This window comes from Camelus dromedarius, chromosome 29, assembly GCF_036321535.1.
Source record: "Camelus dromedarius isolate mCamDro1 chromosome 29, mCamDro1.pat, whole genome shotgun sequence".
In the NCBI taxonomy this organism is placed as follows: domain Eukaryota; kingdom Metazoa; phylum Chordata; class Mammalia; order Artiodactyla; family Camelidae; genus Camelus; species Camelus dromedarius.
The window spans coordinates 21,862,055-21,881,162 of NC_087464.1; the positions used below are offsets into that span (position 1 = coordinate 21,862,055).

General features: G+C 38.6%; 1 protein-coding gene across 4 annotated transcripts in view; it reads right to left on the bottom strand.

Moving 5' to 3' along the window:
- The window catches only part of SCAPER (S-phase cyclin A associated protein in the ER), a 258,514-nt gene that overhangs the window by 92,940 nt on the left and 146,466 nt on the right, over nt 1-19,108 (bottom strand). For all 4 annotated transcript variants that reach the window (XM_031440769.2, XM_031440770.2, XM_031440766.2 and 1 more), the window contains one exon: nt 13,607-13,722. In XM_031440769.2, coding sequence (XP_031296629.1) covers nt 13,607-13,722 — 116 coding nt within the window. The remainder of the gene's footprint in view (nt 1-13,606; nt 13,723-19,108) is intronic.

The following is a 19,108-nucleotide window of genomic DNA, read 5'->3' on the forward strand; positions in this document are numbered from 1 at the left end:
AGCTTTTTCCCGGCACAAATGGTAACAGACAAGATTCGGAGACTGAAGTGAGTCAAGGCCATCTTCCTGTGGCTCTTGGCTGTTACTGTCAACAAGCAGGGTTTGGAAATGTGAGGCTTTGCTGCAGCAGCGTTCAGGTTCTGTTTTCCAGATTCTGCATGTCAAGGATCAGTGGGAAAATCTGTGCTACTTAGTTTGATTACCCAGCCTCTGCTCTGCAGCTGCAGGTACCCGTTCTGTGGTCTCCTGGGTGTGAGAGACAGTTGTGCATGGCATTAGCTTATTTTCCTTCCTAACTTGTCTTTGGCTTCAGAGGGAGCAGTGCTCCCAGTGGATATTTTTGGTATTGTTTTGGCATCAATTAAGATGTCTACAGCCTTTTCCAACAATTTCGTAAACATCTAATTTCTTATTTTAAATTCCTTTTCTGATTAAAATACTTAAATTGAGAAATACTGTTTGATTTTAAAAGGTGGAACAGTGGCACCCAATGGATATAAAATTTTATTTCAACCAATCCCTTACTATTGTTGTGCCCAATTTTCAATGTTATAAATAATGCACGTTTAACATTCAGAGTCCTTAGGCACAAGCCACAGGAAGAAAGCTCTGGTTGATTTGAACAGAAAGGAAATTGACTGATAGGCTACTGAGTACATCTTAGGATTTAGAAAACACAGGCATAAAAGCTACACTGCCAGGACCAACACCCAAATCACATACCACCAAACTGATCCGTTGGAAAAAACCTGGGCACTATATGCCAAAGCTTGACTCACACTATGACGCTGGACATGAGACGCAGGTGCCTCCAACTGTCAAAAGAATAGTTGGGGAGGTCCTTGCTTCTTATTTCATTAGCCACACAGCAGAAGTCTGGAATGGGGATGCTGGGTCGTGAAACCCAGGTCACAAGCTTATATCCTAGATGCAAAGAAGACTGGGAAGCAAGTACCTGGCATTCTCATGTTCTGTAGTGGGAGGGCCACCTTATATGCAGGGGGCCCCGCAAACATAGAATGTGCTCAACAGCAAACATACGATGTGCCCAACAGCACAACCCATGTTCACAACAGCTGTGCTGAACAAATCCTTCTGCTTCCATAGGATACATTTCCAGTACCCATAATCTGGGTCAGAGGATATGAGCATTCAGCTTAAGATTTTTGACAGACACTGCCCAATTCAAACTGCCCTTCAGAAAAAAATATTTTAAACTGATGTATACTTCCAGAAAGAGTTTCTCCATGTTTTTACCAACACCAGATCAACTCATTTTAAAAAAAGCATTACTGATTTGACAGCTAAAAATAGCATTTTTAGAGACTGAATTTCTTTTATTACAAGTGTGATTAAAGACTTTTTCAAGTGCTTATTGACCACGAGTGTTTATATTTTCTTGAATTATCACTGTGAACCTTTTACCCATTTTTCTGTTGGGAGGTTTGTCTTTTTCTTATTGATTTATAAACCTTTCTACTGATAATAAAGATATTAACCTTTGATCATCATATGTAGCAAAAAATTTTTCCAGTTATTGCTTACCTAAATTTTTAAGTTTTTGTTAAAAAGAATGTTTTCAGTTTTACTTGATAAAATCTGACAAACTTTCCCTTTAGTACCTCTCAGTATTTTGTCAGACTTAGACCTTCCCACTTCGAGATTATAGAAAAATTCTTGTAAAGTTAATTGATATTTTAATAGATTTAACATTTAAATCCAAGATATGAAGTTGATTGTGGTATAAGATAAGTAGCCTTTTATACTTATCTTTTTGTTAATTATTCTTAATCTCTATTTGAACATTTTTACTGGAGGTTTTTCTTTTTTTCTTAATGATGCATAGGATTCTCTCATATGTTGTTAACATTGTTTCTCCAGTTTACCTACTGCCATTCATTTTGCTTGTTATTTTTTAAGGTTTTTTTTTTTTATGTACTGAAGCTAAACAATTTCATATAGTCAAACAATATTTTCTTTGTGATTTTTTTTTGCTTCCCTTCCTTTAATCCTTTAAAGAGTTATTCTTCACTATGAGATGAAGTAACTATGTTTGTATCTAGCCATTTGTATTTATTTTCTCTTGAATTATCGCTGTGTGTGTATTTTACGGTTTTATAATTCACTATCAAATCATTTAGAATTTATTTTGGTGTGTGGTGTGAGGCAGAAGCTAAAGTTACTCCCCTCCTCCTCAACAATAAGAGTACCGAATAATCCACCTTTCTCTACTGGTTTGAGGTGCAACCTTTATTATAACTATATACAGGACATACTCTCTGATTTCCTAGCCCAGCTGGTAATTCTGTCCAGCATTGTGCTAATATCACACTGTTTTGCGTATTGCAGCTTTATAGTAGCGCTGATATACACAATTACACATCCCTAAGAAAATGAGGGTGCTATATTTAGAATGATATGTAGAAACTTATAACTCTATAATTGTACTCTGTTTTCCCGTTGGTTTTGATCTATAATTTTTATGGTCTTGATTTCTAATTTCTTTCTTCTGTGTTATTCAGTGAAATCCCTACAACTTGTCCAAAATCTTTTGTGGAATATCACAAGGCATAAGTAAATATACACATGAAAAAGCAAAGAACACCTGGTGTAAGATTTTCATCCTAATGCCCTCTGTGCTTTACACTAAGGAAACTACATTTACTAGTAAAGCATGGAATGTGCATCTGTATAATCCTATGCTCACAAAACTTTCCCGAGAAACTTCTACAAAGAAACTACTTTCTGATGAGAAAAAGGCAGGGGGGTGCGGCAGTACCAAAAATCTCACGGTCAGGAAAAACTTGTCCACTCAGTAGAACTTGTTTGAAAGGCAACCTCTATTTGAAGAGCACCTGTCTTAGAAAGATCACTGCTTTGAACCCAGCCTGGGTGGTCCGCCCAAGCAGCTTTCCCTGTAATTTAAAACTCAAATGACTGGAAGTACTTTTAAACATCAAACAGAAAGCCCCAGATTTTAAAAGTACCCTCTGAGAAGACAGTAAAATTTGTCTATTCTGTCAAAAGTCCACTGTGGGTGAGATAAAGGATTTCTGCCCCCACATAATCATGACTACATGAGTGAATCTTGTGTCAGTAAGTCTTCTCACTGAAAATGTTTCCTCTGAAAATCAGAGGACAGAAAAGGCATCACAAAACTGGGTATTTCGGCGACAAATACAGGAATGTATTTACACCCCAAAAGGACACCAGCAGAATCTTACATCAGTGTCAAGAAAGCAGACATTTAAAAACAACTGCCATGGGCATTTTAAAGCCAGAGCCCTTATATTATAAATTGTACTTTACCAAATGCCTTTGGTTTCCATTAAACAAAACATTTAATAAATGACATAGCTTACATACATGGAGGTGAGTGAAGGCTTTAAGTTTCTGCAGAGTAAAATTCTGTGCCAAGAAGACACAGCAAGTAACAGAGTCACATCAACACAGGTGCAAAGAGAAACTTGGAATTTCATCGCTACTGTTTCAGCCCTCATGTAAGGAAAGGATTGGCCTGATGTGAGTCAGTGCAGGAAAGGGACAGAACCTCACAGAACACAGAGGGTGGTTAGCAAATGATACAGTGTGAGGAAAGGGGATCTAGACCGAACAAGGACACACAGTCCTGGAGTAATACCAGTTCCCTGGGTATCAAAACTAGAGCCCCTAAACATGTTGTAATTTACCAGCTACATTTTGTTTGCATTAAGCTTTTAATAAGTGGTAAGTGCATTACCATTCTCAAACTATGCTTTGTCTTTATAAAGCTCCAACTAAAATAACTCATTTAGATATTATTAAAAAGAGTTATCTGAAACTAGGGAGATCCGGCTGCAGTTGGAATTCTAACACCCTCACTGGACCTACCGGGTGAGTGGCCCTCACAGAACGGGGCCCGGGGTGTAGGCCTGGCCGTCAGGACTGGCCCACCTGAAAGCTGCATGTGCCGACTCTGGAGGCTGAAACTGAGACTACTGTCAAAGCACAGCTGTGTCCCATTACACAGCTACTCTCAGTTACCTCTAGGCAAGGCCCTTGCCCGATTCATCCTTTCCGGAGCCCTCATAGTGTGCAGCACAGAGCTGGCTGAGCACAGAGATGTCTAAACCAAGGGACAACTCTCTTCTTTGTTTCAAACAGGACATACAAGAATGTACAACTGTGGAACACAGTAACACACTAATTAACCAGTTTCCACTAGTCTACTTTTTAAACACTCATTAGAATGAATGGAGGTAGGAACCCCATCCCCTAGTTACAGATCAAGTATCTTGCGAATTCATAGGGATATTTCAGAATCTAACTCAGGACTAAGGGATTTTTTTCCTTTAAACTCTTCTATATGACAGCTCTCTTCCCTTTCTTTGACACTGAGGATCCTGGTCCTCAAGAGCACCAAGGATGACAGAGCTGAAATATCCACAATTACTTACTTGCTTTATCCTACATTACAATACACAGAAGTTTGAGAATAACAAAATGATTAGTACCACCACTAATTATGACCACTGAAGACAGCTAAAAACCTCTTGGCACGTGCTATTCCCATTCCTCACCTCCGCAGAGGGCGTACTTGCTGCGCTGTCAGAACACACGGTCATTTCACACCATACTCTCCCTCTGCCTTCCTTAGTTTCAGTGCCATCATAACAACATCTAATGCTCACTACCAGGCCGCGTGTCAGTGCATGTCATTTGCTTGTCTGAAGCTTGTCCTCTACTAGATTCCTCAGGAAGGTCTTGTGGGAACAGTACCCCCTGAGCTCTTGCATGTTGCTAACAACGTGTCTGTACCTTTTACAAGGGAAGGTCAATTTTGCTGAATATAAACTCCTTGCCATGTATACTCCCTTCTTGAGTATATTAAAAATGTTAACCCATTTTCTTCTGAAATAAAGTATTGCTATTGAAAAGTCTGATAAATTTTCTTTCCTTTATGTTTCATGTATTATTTTTGCATTTTCAATATGTAATTTTAAAATTTGAAATACAATTTATACACAGTTAACATCTACGCTTTTTAGTGTACCGAGTTTTAACAAATACATCCAGTAGCGAAACCACCTCCACATATAGACACAGAACCATCACCTCCCCAAACTCCGCTGGGTGGCTGCTTTCTAGTCATCTCCTCTCCCAACCCCCGACTATCATATATCTGTGTTCAAATTCTATAGTTTTGCCTTTTTCAGTCACATAAAGGGGATCACTCCATATGTAGCCTTTTGACTCTGGCTTCTTTAACTTAGCACAATGCATCTGAGGTTCATCCACGTTGCTGCAAGCCTAGTCTGTTCCTTTTTATTTCTGAATAGTATTTCATTGCATGGAAACTTCCCTTGCATATGGATTGTTTATTCACTCACCAGCTGAAGAGTATCTGGGTTGTTTTCAGTTTCAGGTAATTATGAATTAGGCTTCTAGAAACATTCATTTGTAGGTTTTGGGGAACACGTATTTTTTTTTCTTCTCTGGGCTAACTAGGAGTGGGGTTGCTGGGCCATACAGTAAGTATATATTTAACTTTATGAAAAACTTACACACTGCTTTCCAAAGCGCCTGTACCATTCTACATTTCCCACTGGCAGTGTGATGTAAGAGAGTTACAATTTCTCTGTAGGCTCATCAGCACTTGGCAGTATCAGTTTTGTTTTTTAAGCAATTTTAATAGGTATGATGAAGTATCTTCTTGTGGTTTCAATTTGTACTTCCTAATGATGTTGAGCATCTTTTCATACGTTCATTTGCCATTGGTGTATCTTCTTTGGTGAAGTATCTATTCAAATCTTTTGCACATTTATTAACTTATATCCTGTGATGTATCCAAAATACATAAAATACTTCCTGGTCCACACATAGCAGGAAGTAACAATTCTACAGAGATGACAGAATGAACAAATATAATACTCTCTTCCTCACCCAAAAGATGTAAAGAAAGAACACTACCTAGCTTAGAAAATATGTGGAAAGTTCATGATCTTTAAAATTTTAAAACAGATAAAATCAGCTCTTATTTGCAAACACAAATGATAGTGTCATATCTTAGTTCTTCTCTACAGAAAGTGGACAGACTCTAGTATGTATCATAGAACCAATGAATTTAAAAGTATAAAACAACACGGAGTGTTAACAGAAAGAGAATGTTATCTGAATATACTTACAAAGTTATTTATTGAGGCAAGGGAGAAAATTTTCCAATGGAGTCTCATTTTAACAATGTTCATTTGGTCTGTTGTACCAAATAGGTTTTAGATATATAGTACTGATCAGAATAAAATAACCTGAATAAAAGTAAGGCAAAATAGTGTTCGACATGGAAAATATATTTGCAAGTTCTAACGTGGTCTTGCACATATGGAAATATTTTTAAGTGTTATCATTTTATTGATAAAATTTAAAGATATTAAATTAGTATAATTAGATAAACAAGTCTTAGTTAGTAAGAAAATGTCTTCTCAGCAAGAATTTGGGGACAGAAGAACAATGCAGAAAATTTAACAAGGAAGAGATGATTCTCTTTTGACATTCATGACCACAGAAAAGGTAGACTTGTGATAGAATTTGGAGGGTTTTTTGAAATGGACATTTGGGCATTTAGATCAGTGAGAGTTGTGGGTACAGAGAAACTTTTCCCACGGGCAGTGATGGCCAGTGTAAACCCATACGGCCTTCTCTACCTCTGACTCCCTTCTTCCTGATGCTAGAACACTTACGGTGGGCAGAGATCACAGGGGAGCCAACATCCAGGAACTGTAAATCTCAGCTTAAGACTGGGATCTTCAGAAGATACTAACAAGGCTGCCTGACCAACCAACCTTTATTACAGGGATGTAAGTTATATGCATCCTTCACTTCAAATACACACTTTGATGCACTGAGGTTGCATCAAAACTCAATGTAACCACCATAAATAATTACTACATTGCATATCATATTCTACAATGTAACATTTTAATAACACCAAAATTAATTTTTAAATTAAATGATTTTCCTATTTTTTTACTGCCTCAGAGCAGCAGTAAAAAATCTTCAGCTAGATGTGTTATTTCAAGGGTCTTTGTTTAATTGGTGAATTTGGCACAATTAGAATAGGCAATTTAATTATCCCACAGAGACATATTCTAATTTTAGATGGGAAACTATATATATTTTAAGCACAACCTAATTAGACTTTCTGCGTTTCCTAAAGTTAACCTCCCACTGAGAAGGTATTATATTTCAAAGATTACAATAATACATTTAAAAATGTAGGATGAGCGTCAAATTAAAATACTAATTTTAATTAAACTCTAGTGTTCTAGTCTGTCTTGTCTAATAAGACAGTTATGGTTAGCAAGTCCTTAGATACGTTCTTAAGCAGGCTCTGGTTATGTAATTTTAAAATCACAATTAAACATGTTGGCTCTGGAGAAGACCCCAGGTGGTCTGCAGTGTTAAATAGCAGATTAAAGTCAACACAACTAATTTCTTTACTTTAATCTTATTAGTGGTACAACAGCTGTCAACTGTAACCATTTCTGTACAGCCTTTGGAGACAAACAAAATGCCTCAATATGTCAAATGGAGAAGAATATTTATCAATCACTATGGCTAATTAGTCTACAAAACAATTTTTTTTTTTTTTACTTTTATTGTCTTGGGGAAAGTTATTTACTTTTAGTAATCCTTTATCTAAAAATAGATACTTAAAATTATATTACAATAATACTGCTTAGAAATAAGGAATCGTTTATTCACAATGAGTTGTATTCTAAATGTCACCCACAGTGGCATATACCATTTTATTAACACTTAATGAGGCCTATGGTGTAGCAGGCACATGGCTTCCATCTATAATATCTGCATCTGTTACTGATGGGAAGTAAACCCTATGATAACTTTACTCCTTATTTGCCACCTGATTTAAGTTATGAAAAGGCTCTAAGGTAACACAGAAGTGTCCTGCTTTTCTAGACTTCACTGCTAGATCTTCCCTGAACATTCTGTCTCACACATGCAAATAGTTACAAGCGGTTTGGGTTCATTTCTCCCAATTTCTGTTAGATCATTTCTCTTTGGTCCCTAACCTGTTAGGTGGGAAAAATGATCCCACAACCATTTTCTACATCATACCAATAAACCACCACAATAAAACCTAAACTAAAAACTCCAAACCATTCAGACTAAACAATACTGCCTCTACCATAAACTAAAAAACTAAACAAACAAAATGACAACAAAAAAACCCAACAAACTCACAAGGATGACAGTAATTTTTATAAGACATCAACGAAATATTTTATTTTTATTAAAATATTAAAAGTTTAACGTTCACATATCAGAAGCAAAAGTGTAGCCACCATCACTGTGTAAATACCAGCTTTGCAAGAGATCTACTAAGGACCCTCACAGACTCGAATTTGAACTAAATAACACTTACCTTCTTAACCGTCAATAATTTAATTTTTTGTGTGTAACATAGAAAAACTTACTGATTAGTCTTATCTTTCCAGTCATGATGTAAGCTCTTCAAAGACAAAAATCACACATAGCACAGAAGAAATTTAACAGATACCTACAGACCGATAATCTCTCTCTTTGGTACCACCAGCAGGCAGTAAGGTAGAGAAGGAAGGACACCAGGACAGGATGCTGCCCGCCTGGTAACTGACAGTAAATCATTCAGTCTTTCTAAGCCTTAGTTTCTTCATTTACATAATGTGATAAATTGGTGAAGACATGGCAAAGACTCTGCTAAGTAAATGCAATCTGTTTATAAAGCAGTTTTACCACTCTCGTACTTCTGATAATGCCAAATGTTTCGCCGGGATTCAGAACTTCTTTGCAAAAGTTATCTCACTCATCTTTACCCACGATATTAAATAAAGTGCTGGGTACATGGCAATAAAAGTACATTAAATGACTGAATTCCTCTTTGGTTAAAACAGCATAAGCAGTAAGGGCTTCAATTAAGGTAGTGGCAGCTACCTCATAGAAAGATGAGTGAATGAAACAGATGAACTTTTCTCCCCAAAATGTGACATAAATGAGGAATAAATACCTTTTACTTTTCCCTGAATTAGTCATTTTGCCCAATTTGCTCATACCTAATTATTTTTGATACTGCTCCGTAGTGTTCTAGTATTTTTTCTTATTAGAACATCTGTGCCCTAATAATACGTAAGTGTTCCCGGCTCCCCAAGGGCGCCCTGTTACTTCAGGCCTCCACGGTCCTGCACATGCTGTGCTCCTTGGAACCGACTTCTTCAAGCCCAGTTCAGACGTTTATGTTCTACAGGAAAGACTCTGTGTCCTCCTCTGAAACCAACTGCTCCATCCTCTGCGCTATCTTGGTGCTTGGTGCGTACTTGGACAGTTACACTTAGTGTGTCGCACTAAATTACCTCTTTCCCAGTTCGGCTCACCTCTTCATGAAGAAGCCCACCGAGGACACGCACGGTGTTTCGTTTATTTCCACAACTCTACTGCTCATCACACAGTTCTCAGTCAGAATTGTGCCATCCCCCTAGGTGGCGTGTAGAGATGTGTAATGACATACTTGGTTGTCCCAATGATTGGGGGCAGAGATATTTAATGGGTGTTAAATGCTATTTAATGGGCCAAGGGATGTTACACACCTTGCAGCGTGCAGGGCAATCCTGCATTCTGACCCAAACGCCACTGGCGTCCCGTGCTAGAGTATGACGATTCACAAAGCCCCTTCACACGTATTAGCATTTCATTTTCATAACAACCCTGTGAGACAGAAATCTCTTCCCCACTTCTCAGATGAAAAATACTATAGCACAATAAGGTCTTAAGAGGTAAGACTCACATCAAATACTGGCAAAGCTGGTATCTGAACTCTAATGCTCTGACTCTAAAATCCCAGCTGAGTTTAATCCATTCGTGCATCATAGTCCCTTTTCCCTAATTCTAAATACAGGTCTTCCCCGCTTGAGTTCTAGGACTAATCAAGTGGGAAAGTGAATATGCTTACAGAGGTAAACTTTAGTCTAAAATAAATTATATGTTAGACTATGGTACATATTTGTAAATATGACAATATAATCTTCATCTCTGTAGGTGCTGCTCAAGAATCCAGGTCTCAGAAGGTGACGAGAGGTTATGAAGTTAACACAGTGCCACATCGTTCATAATTGTGAAGGTGCTACAGAGTCTTCTCAGTAAGACTGGTGTGCTACAATGTCTAGAATACCAAAGAACTGGCCACAAACTCTACATCAGCTGTTCAATGCACTGACACTCACCCCATAGAAAGTGCCGATTTGTTGGAAATTCATAAGAAAATTGCGTTCACTTAATAGAAATTAGCTTTACAATCATTTTTGCTGGAATGTATCAATTTGAAAAACTTAGATATTTGTATTTACATTAATTCAAATACCAATGCTGAGAACTAGTCATATGAATTTTGATTTTCAATAAGGCAATAACCCGATCTCTGAATCAATAGCTAGGCTTGATGGAAATGATTCCCCAGAGAAGGCGTTAGTGCAAAGGAAATAGCAACCAAGTTAGAACCTCAAATAAGTGATGAGTAATGTCCCAGGAGTGATTTAACAATGACAGTCCAAGTTAAAGCTTTTCTTAAGTAGACAGGCAACCAAAAATGTTCAAGCAACAAAATGTTACTTGAGGACTTTCTACACGGAAAAGCAAATGCCTTAATGTAGTCTGGACTAAGAAAAAAGTTTGGAAACTGCAAATTTTATCAGGAAATATGAATCCAGCAGCCACCAGTACAATTTTAGTAAAACAACGACCTCCTCTACAACAAAGTTGTGCATTTCTTATCGGGCATGGGGGGAGAGAGAGACAGTATAAGGTGATGCAATGCTCTGAAGCTTGCATCAGGTACTTGAGTATGTCGTGCTTTGGGACAGACGTTTAGCAATAGGGAGATACCGCTTAGTTTCCCTGAGAGGAACAGAACTGCAATTCCAAAAGTGCTTGAACTGGACAGATGTAAGCCAGTGCTTTTCTTCCTTCTGTTAAGTACTGGAACTAACAAAACATCAGTTGTCTTTTATAAGTGCTGTATTTTTCCCTTAGCAGTTGAAACTGCACTGTTAAATCTAAAAAGTAAAGGCATAATACTCAGTTCTGAAAAACACACTAAAGCTTTCTCATGTAGTGCAGGGTTAACGCTCTGAGCTGCATCACGCTGTCGGGATCTGAGTGGGAGCCGGGGGGGTAACTGCTCCTACAGACTTCGCACTTTCTAAACATCTTAAATTCATCATCAAAATAGGCAACTGGTTCTAATTTCAGAAAATAACTAGCAAAAAGATTAAGTTCATCAAGAACAAACTTATTTCTTATTAAAAAGTTGGACTATAATCCATTATGATCAAGTCTGAGAAAACAGAGTCCAACAAAATATACTTTTTAGTTTTTGTGAAAATAAGGCAATGTTACTGGGATTCATACTAAGTCCTAAATTATAAAGCTAATAATGAAGTAATCAACAGGGACCCAAGGGTCACCAAGAAAGTTAACACTTGAAGGCTATAAAGAATATGAGTAGAACTATTACTTTTTCATATAGAAATTATGCATTATTACTAAAGAACAATACATAATACATTTTCCTACCTTTGACCCTGAAGATAAGCTCTGTGCTCTAGAGTATGTTACTTAAGTGTTTGCATCTTAACATCCAGTGACCAAAATGTTTAATGTACATAACTTTCTATGCAGATTCTCCAAACTGGGTTTAGTAGGAAAAAAGGAGAGTTCAGCCAGTCTCAGCTTGCAGAAACATTTAACTTTCACAAGGAACTGTACCCTAGAGAGCTTGTAGAACTTGCTTCCTCTCTTTATTTCTGCTTTAAACTGTGGGCATTCATTCATTCCTTCTTGATATGAAAGAATTCAGAAAAACAACTGTAAGGTCACAAGGAAGGATCTATAACATAGTCAAATATTTTCAACTCAATCTAGAGTTTAAAAATCTTTAATATTTGTACTTAAAAGTATCAGGCTCTTTTGGTTGGAAGGGACAGAAACACTCAAAATATTTCAAGTAAAAAGAGGCATTTATCGTGAGGCATTTATCGTAAGTCTATTGGGAACTTTCTCGTGAATCCGGGGGAAAACGAGCCACCAGACTTCAGCAGGGCAGGAACAATGCCAGCTCTGTGGACTGGCCCGCTCTCACTTCAGCCCCGCTTCTCTCCTGAAGCAGTTCTGGTCTCCTCCTTTTCCCCCAACTGGCCTTTATCCATTAGTCCTACTAAACTTGCAGTGAACACAGTTCTGTAATGACCATCCCAGAAGCTACTCTACACGATTTTTCATACTGTGTAGACACACAAAAAAATGACACACACACAAAAAAATGAGTTGGAGTTTTATAATTTTCCAACTGCAAATTCCTGGGAGAGAAACCTGATTGGCCCAATTTAACCTTCTGGGCTGGGTTTTGAGTCATACTGCTGTCTAGTTTACAGATTGGCTGCTTTTGAGTCAAATCTCTATTCCTGCTTTAGTAAGTTACGGCCACTGAGGGAAACATCACATAGCATAATATACAGCCACGTAGAAAGAGAAAGGCAAAGACCTAACAGGACATGAGCCCCAAAGAGAGCAGACAAGTGAGTCTGTGAGGTGAGTGACTAGGATTACCCCTGTTTGACCAAATGGGGAAACAGATGCAACAAGTCTAAGGCTCTTGCCCCAGTTCTCCCAACTAGTAACTGGCAGAGGTAAAACTAGAATCCAAGTTTGTTTGACTCCAAAGCTGGTGCTATTTCTATTTTACCAAAAGTCTCTCAGGAACAAAGATAAAGTACTCTTGGAATTTTTTCCTGTTGTAGCCAGTGGACAAATGAAGCACTTAACCTTTGCTGGACTAATTAAATATTTAAGTTTCTCAGTGATATAAATTAACTTTTATCAAAAACTCTCATTTAAACTTTGGAAATAAGAATCTCCATAAAATATCCAGAAATTGTGCATGGTACAACTCAGGAATACAGTACTTCTGAGATAACGTTGTCCGTTACTACATCATAGGTAGCCAAGGACCAAAGGGTAATTTAAGAGAATAAGAAGGTAGATTGTTAGGTCTGAAGGCTGCACAGGATCCTTAGGACAGAGCAATCTGCAGTTGAAGACCAAAATGCAATTTAGTTCCTACCTGCTTGGCTGGGACTCTAGACTACAGCAGTCTTGGCCTCAGACTGCTCCTCCTGTATGTTAGAGACTTCAAATTTCACAGCTCAGGCCTTTGTTAATGAACATATTCACCTCCGTTTTGTACGCAATGCAAAAAAGTTAGCTTTCTCTTACTACTATTCATTTCTGTTCAAACTTTGTAAGCAGGTACAACTTCTCAGGCGTCCATCAATTCTTCTTGATTTAGGATTAGAAAAGGTCACAAACCAAAGAAATTTCCTTTATAAGGCTTTTTAGGCTCGATTTGAGTTTTGTACGTGAAGTTGAGCACCTCTGTTTTTCTCCCTAATGGGGAGTGTAAGCTTTTGCTATTCAAGCCTGAATACACATACAATTTTCTAGTGGTCTCCCATATGGAAACCATAGGGTAGAAATGACTCACAAATGAAACGTGAAAGACGGATTTAAAAACTATACTTACTTAGGAGGAATTCGTGAAACTGTGTTCACATTTGTGACTGGGACCACTACTTGAAGAATGTGTTCAAGGGCTGTTAATCCACCAGCAACTTGAAATGCAATCTGATCTGCCACATTCTAAACAGAAATACAAAGAGAAATTAGCCCCATTTCCCAGGCATAAACTATATAACCAAATGAAATATTTATTTGCAGTGTGAAATGTTCTGTTGGTTCAATTATTCTACAAACACATCCTGAACGCCCACTCAGTGAGAGGAATTGTAGGTCAAAAGTGGTGAATCCAAAATCATGGCTGCTGTTCCCCATGAAGCTCAAAATTTAGCGGATGAGACCAACACTAATAAAACAACTATAAATAAAATGATTTCAATTATAGTAAACACCCTGAAGAAAAAGGAAAGGGGCTCTATGAGAATAGTTGGGGAGCCAATTACATATCGGGGAAAAGGTCACCATAAGCTTTTCCGAGGAAGCGGAGGTTCTGAGACATGCAAAGGAAAAGGGGATGGGGCTGAAGCCCTGCAAGCAGAGGGAAAAACCATTTTATACAGAAGTTTTTAGCAATACTTTAAAAAAACGGGATCATTTTATCATGTTAATTACCACCTAACAAGACAAACTGACTTCCTAAGATTTCCTTTCCTAGAACTCTTGTCTTCAGTATTACAAGATAATCTAATATCTGACCAGTTAGCTATACTTTTTTTTTTTAAAACCACTTCAGCTATTTTAGGGATAATATTAAGTAACTGTTTTAGAATTCAACCTGTGATTATTTCTGTACAGTTTCTGAATGGTATAGAGTTCTTGTGGGAAAGAACTTATCTAAGTTCCTTGCATTCCTCTGGCTCAGAGAGTGTAAGGGTTTTAAGCACACACAGACTCACTGCATCAAATACATGAAAGACAGGAGGGCAGCCTGCTATGGGCGGCACTGTGCCCCCCCCCCCCCCATCAGATTCTTATGTTGAAGTCCCAATCCCCAGTACCTCGGAAGGTAACTGTATTTGAAGATAGGATATTTGAAGAGCTGATTAAGTTAAAATGAGGCTGTTAGGGTGGGGCCCTAATCCAATTTTACTGATGTCCTTATAAGAGAAGAAGAGACACCAGGGATGCACAGAGGAAAAGGCCGTGTGAGGACACAGTGAGAAGGCGGCCATTTACAACCCGGGAGAGAGGCCTCAGGAAAGACCAAATCTACTAACACTTTGATCTCGGACTTCCAACCTCCAGAACTCTGAGAAAATAAATTTCTATTTAAGCCACCCAGTCTGTGGTTCTTTGTTACGGCAGCCCCAGCAAACGAATACTCAACCCCTCCATTACAACACCAGCTTACATTTCTTTTAATAGCATTCTAGTTAATTAAGCCTTACAATGTCTTTGAAATACTGAGGGCTCTTTTGGAGGGGGAGTTCTTGGGGGAGGGGCATGAGTTATAAACAGGCTCTCTCAAACACGTCCGCCCGACTCTTGTGATGTGCCAAGCACAATGCTCTGCCTGCCTGATGGGAACTACCGAGTACTGGCTCCAGCGCGCGTTGGGACTTTGGTAGTGTAATACCTTAATCATCCAACTACTCGTGCTTCATGCACAATAAAATATAACTCATTGGGAATCTTAGATAAGAACTCACACTTTTAAGACTAAAAATTAATAATCTGTTGTTATTAATAAAAAATGTTTATTTGCAATAAAAGTAACAATCAGCATATTAAAAACCCAGGTGCTCAACAATTTATTCAGAACCATGATGCTGTTACTACTCTCTGTTCTTACACTAGGATGTCAGTATCATTAGAAAACAGGAATAGCTTCTCAGCACACAGCATACACAGATACAACTGCACTAACCATGGCTGCTAGCGGGATGAGTTCATGGAAAATTGAACACACCTTGTAACAACTCCAAAATTTAAAAAATCAAGCTTTAAAGCATGCCACAATATCCCTGGCGCCCATCCCACTCATTGTGTCTCCCTCTTTCCCAGATGTGAAGGCTATCTTGACTTTTAAAATCATAGATTCCTTTCGCCTTTTCAATTCTATACAAATAGAATCATACTTTATATATTCTATATTATCTAGCTTTTCTTGCTCAATTATTTTTTCCCCTAGATTCATCCATATTGTTGCCTATAGCAGTATTTATTTCATTTTCCTTGCTGTATAGTATTCCTTTGGTTATATACCTTGACTTATTAAAATGTTTTACCACTGAATGATATTTGGATTGTTTCTACTTTGAAACTCTGGACAATGCTGCTTTAAACGCTTTTGTTCATGTGTTTGGGTACATGTTACATGCAGCTGTATTGAACATATGCTTAAGAGTAGAACTGCAGGGCCACAGAGTGTGCACATGTTCAGTATTATTAGTAATGACCAAGCAGCTTTCTAAAATATTCAGAATGACTTCTGTACACATTGCAGTGCAGTGATGGTTTCAGTTATTCCACATTCACACCAAAACTTGGATTTATCAGCTTTTTAAAACTTCAGCCATTCTAATGGGTGTGTACTGGCATTTGACTGAGGTTTTTATTTACCTTTCTCTAATAAATAATGGGGTTGAACACCTTCTGTTTTTCGGCTATTTTTTTTTTAATTTGAGGTATACTTTACAACAGGGTGAAAGGCTCAGATCTTAAGTATACCATTCAATTAAATTTGATGAATGCTCCTCAAGACCTGAACATTTCCATTACCCTAGAAAGTTCCCTCATGCCCCTTTCACAGTCAATCCCTCTTCCCTGAAGCAACCAATGATTTGGGTGATAGTACCATCAGTTAGTTTTGTCTACTGTAGAATTTCACACGAATGAGATCGTATTGTACTATGAATATTTAACTTGGTAGTGTCTGGTCATCCTGCCAGCAGTTTTACCAGGGCCAGGCCTCAGGTGTCACGGAAGCATGTGAGGCCCAGGGAAACCGGCAGAGGGACTCTGAGTCAAGTCAGGGAAGTAAACACATAAATACATCTCCTTTCTTCTACACTCAAAAGAAATAGGAATCATAGATTAAAAGTTTTAATAATATTAAAATACATAACCACATTAAGAAACAAGTAAAACATCTCTGTAACAGGGACGGAAAAGCTCAGAGTAATGCATAGGACAACGGTCCAACTTTCAGCAAATTCTTAAAAGAACATTTGCACTTTTAGACTCCTTCCTCTTCCTCAGCTTTCACACTGATTCAGGCTCCAGGTTGTGATTATTCCTTTTCTGCTATGGCTCTTAACCCTCGCCTTTCCTACCCATGTCTACTCTTACCATGTCAGTCAGGCTCTCACGGTCTCTTGCTTAAGGCATGCGGCGACCTCCCAGTGAGCATCTCTAGGTCCAGGCTTACCTCACAGCAGCCCATTCTCTAGCGCAGTGCTTCCCAAACATTCTAAGGTAAAAGTCAGGTATTTGTGTTTGTTTCTTTGTTTTTAAGATTTTCATTCCATTGTGACCAATATTTTTGTGAACTATCATACAGATGAATTACTAAACAAATGAGGGGAAAAAAGGTATACTATCTTTAAGCCCATATTTTAAAATATTAGACATAAAAGTACTCTTGATTTCTACACTTATCCCATCACGTTCTAGTGACAGTAGCCTGGCACTGGCTTGTGGTCTCTATTTTGAGTAGTCCTGCTCTGGATGCCTGAGTATGCAAAGAAGATAATATTCTCAAGAGTCAATGTTATCATGTGACTCTCCGCATAAAACACTGAATGACTTCTTCCTCGCTGCCTACAGAATGAGGCCCAAATTCTTTAGCACAATTCTTCAGAATCTGGTCCCTCCCTAACAGCCTCCTTTGCCGCCATGCTCCTGTTCACCATCAGTCAAGTTCCCCTTACAGCCCAGGCTCCTTCCTGCCTCTGCGCTTTGGCGTAAACTGTTCCTCTCCCAAAGGCATGATTCTCTAGCTCTTCATCTTTGTATCCCCACTGAACTCAGAGCTCCCTGCAGTCAGAGATCATGTCTGCTTCATCACCACATCCCAACACTTAGCAGAGGGGAATGCCCTCAGTAAATGCTTAATCACTGGTTGCTGAACAACAGTTTAATAAAGAAGGCTGACAAAGATACTTTAAACATGATTTTAACTGTGACACACAGAGAGTCAGTTTCTCTGGTACGATCCTAGGATAAAATCCTCCATTCCTGTCACTGTGTGTGCCTAGTAGAATAGTTTTTCATTGGAATTGAGCTTCATGACCAAAGAATGAAATTCAGTTTTTCCAGATGGGAAGACATGTTCACCGTGAGCATCCTTAATAACTACCAAGGAACTAAACTCTCCATTTGTGCTCTGTTTCAAAGCTGTTATGTATTGGTATTTTTCAGTTCAAAAACAAAGTGTATCATACTCTAAGCCAAGCAGATGCATCAGCTGATGCAATCTGTCTACAGAGAAACAAAACAGCGCTGCTGTTCTTGTAGGCATTTCCACGATGGGAGAGAACTGTGTCAACACTGTAAGAGTGAGGGGAGAGGGACTGAGTGAAAGCAGACCATTTTAATGTATACATCTATGCCTTAAAAACAAAACAAAACAAACTCAAAGCCTTTTATGCAGTGCCAACAACATGGATGTGACCTCCTGAAAAACTTAAGACATAGGCTTTAATAGACATTCAGCAGAAAAAAATAAGCCAATTTCAGGATGATAAAGGCCATTCAAAGCCAAATTTTTACTAATGTATTATTGAAAATTGAAGTCCTAATTTATCATTTGCAGCTTTTCAAGGAAACAAAGCAAAACTTACTGTGAAATAAAACTCACAAATGCCTCCCCTGAGTCAGAAAGGGTTGTGGTTACGTGCACTTCTGGATTAGCGACCCGCAAGCTACTTTTGGATCCTCTTCCAAAGAGCATGGCCAAATGGAAACACTGCTCAGTATCCTCCTAACTTCTTCTTCATGCCCCACATAACTGTATTCATCCCCCCACCGCTGCCCTGCCTCAGGGTCCCGTCCTCTCTGTCTGCAGGCTCCTCAACAGTGGCAGCTGACTCATCTCTGCAGCCCCAGTGCCGGCACAGAACAGGAGCGCTAACCACCGGATGGACGAGTGACTGAACCAAAGGATGAACGAATGGGAAGATTTCTCTCAAACACCAAAACCGTCCTGTGAGCTATGACAGTTTAACACAACATAGGGACCTGTGAGCTTAACAAGGAGAACCCCCGGAGCCCATTCCCTCATGCGGTGCAGGTGAGCAGCTCTTCCCCCGTCCTCTGCACCAAGGTGAATGAAACTTCGGATATTTTATGACTTTCTCACCTTAGGGGGACAGAAAGGGAAAATCAAACTGGCTCAATGATGAGCTGCTCAAATTTTAAAATCAAGGGGAAAAAACACCTTCTTAAGCACATGGACTGTTATATACACTATATACGTGTGAAAAATGGAGATCACTTTCACACAACCACCAGGTGGACTCACACGATGTAGAGCCTCCCGTTTCCTCCTCTCTATTCCCACCACGCT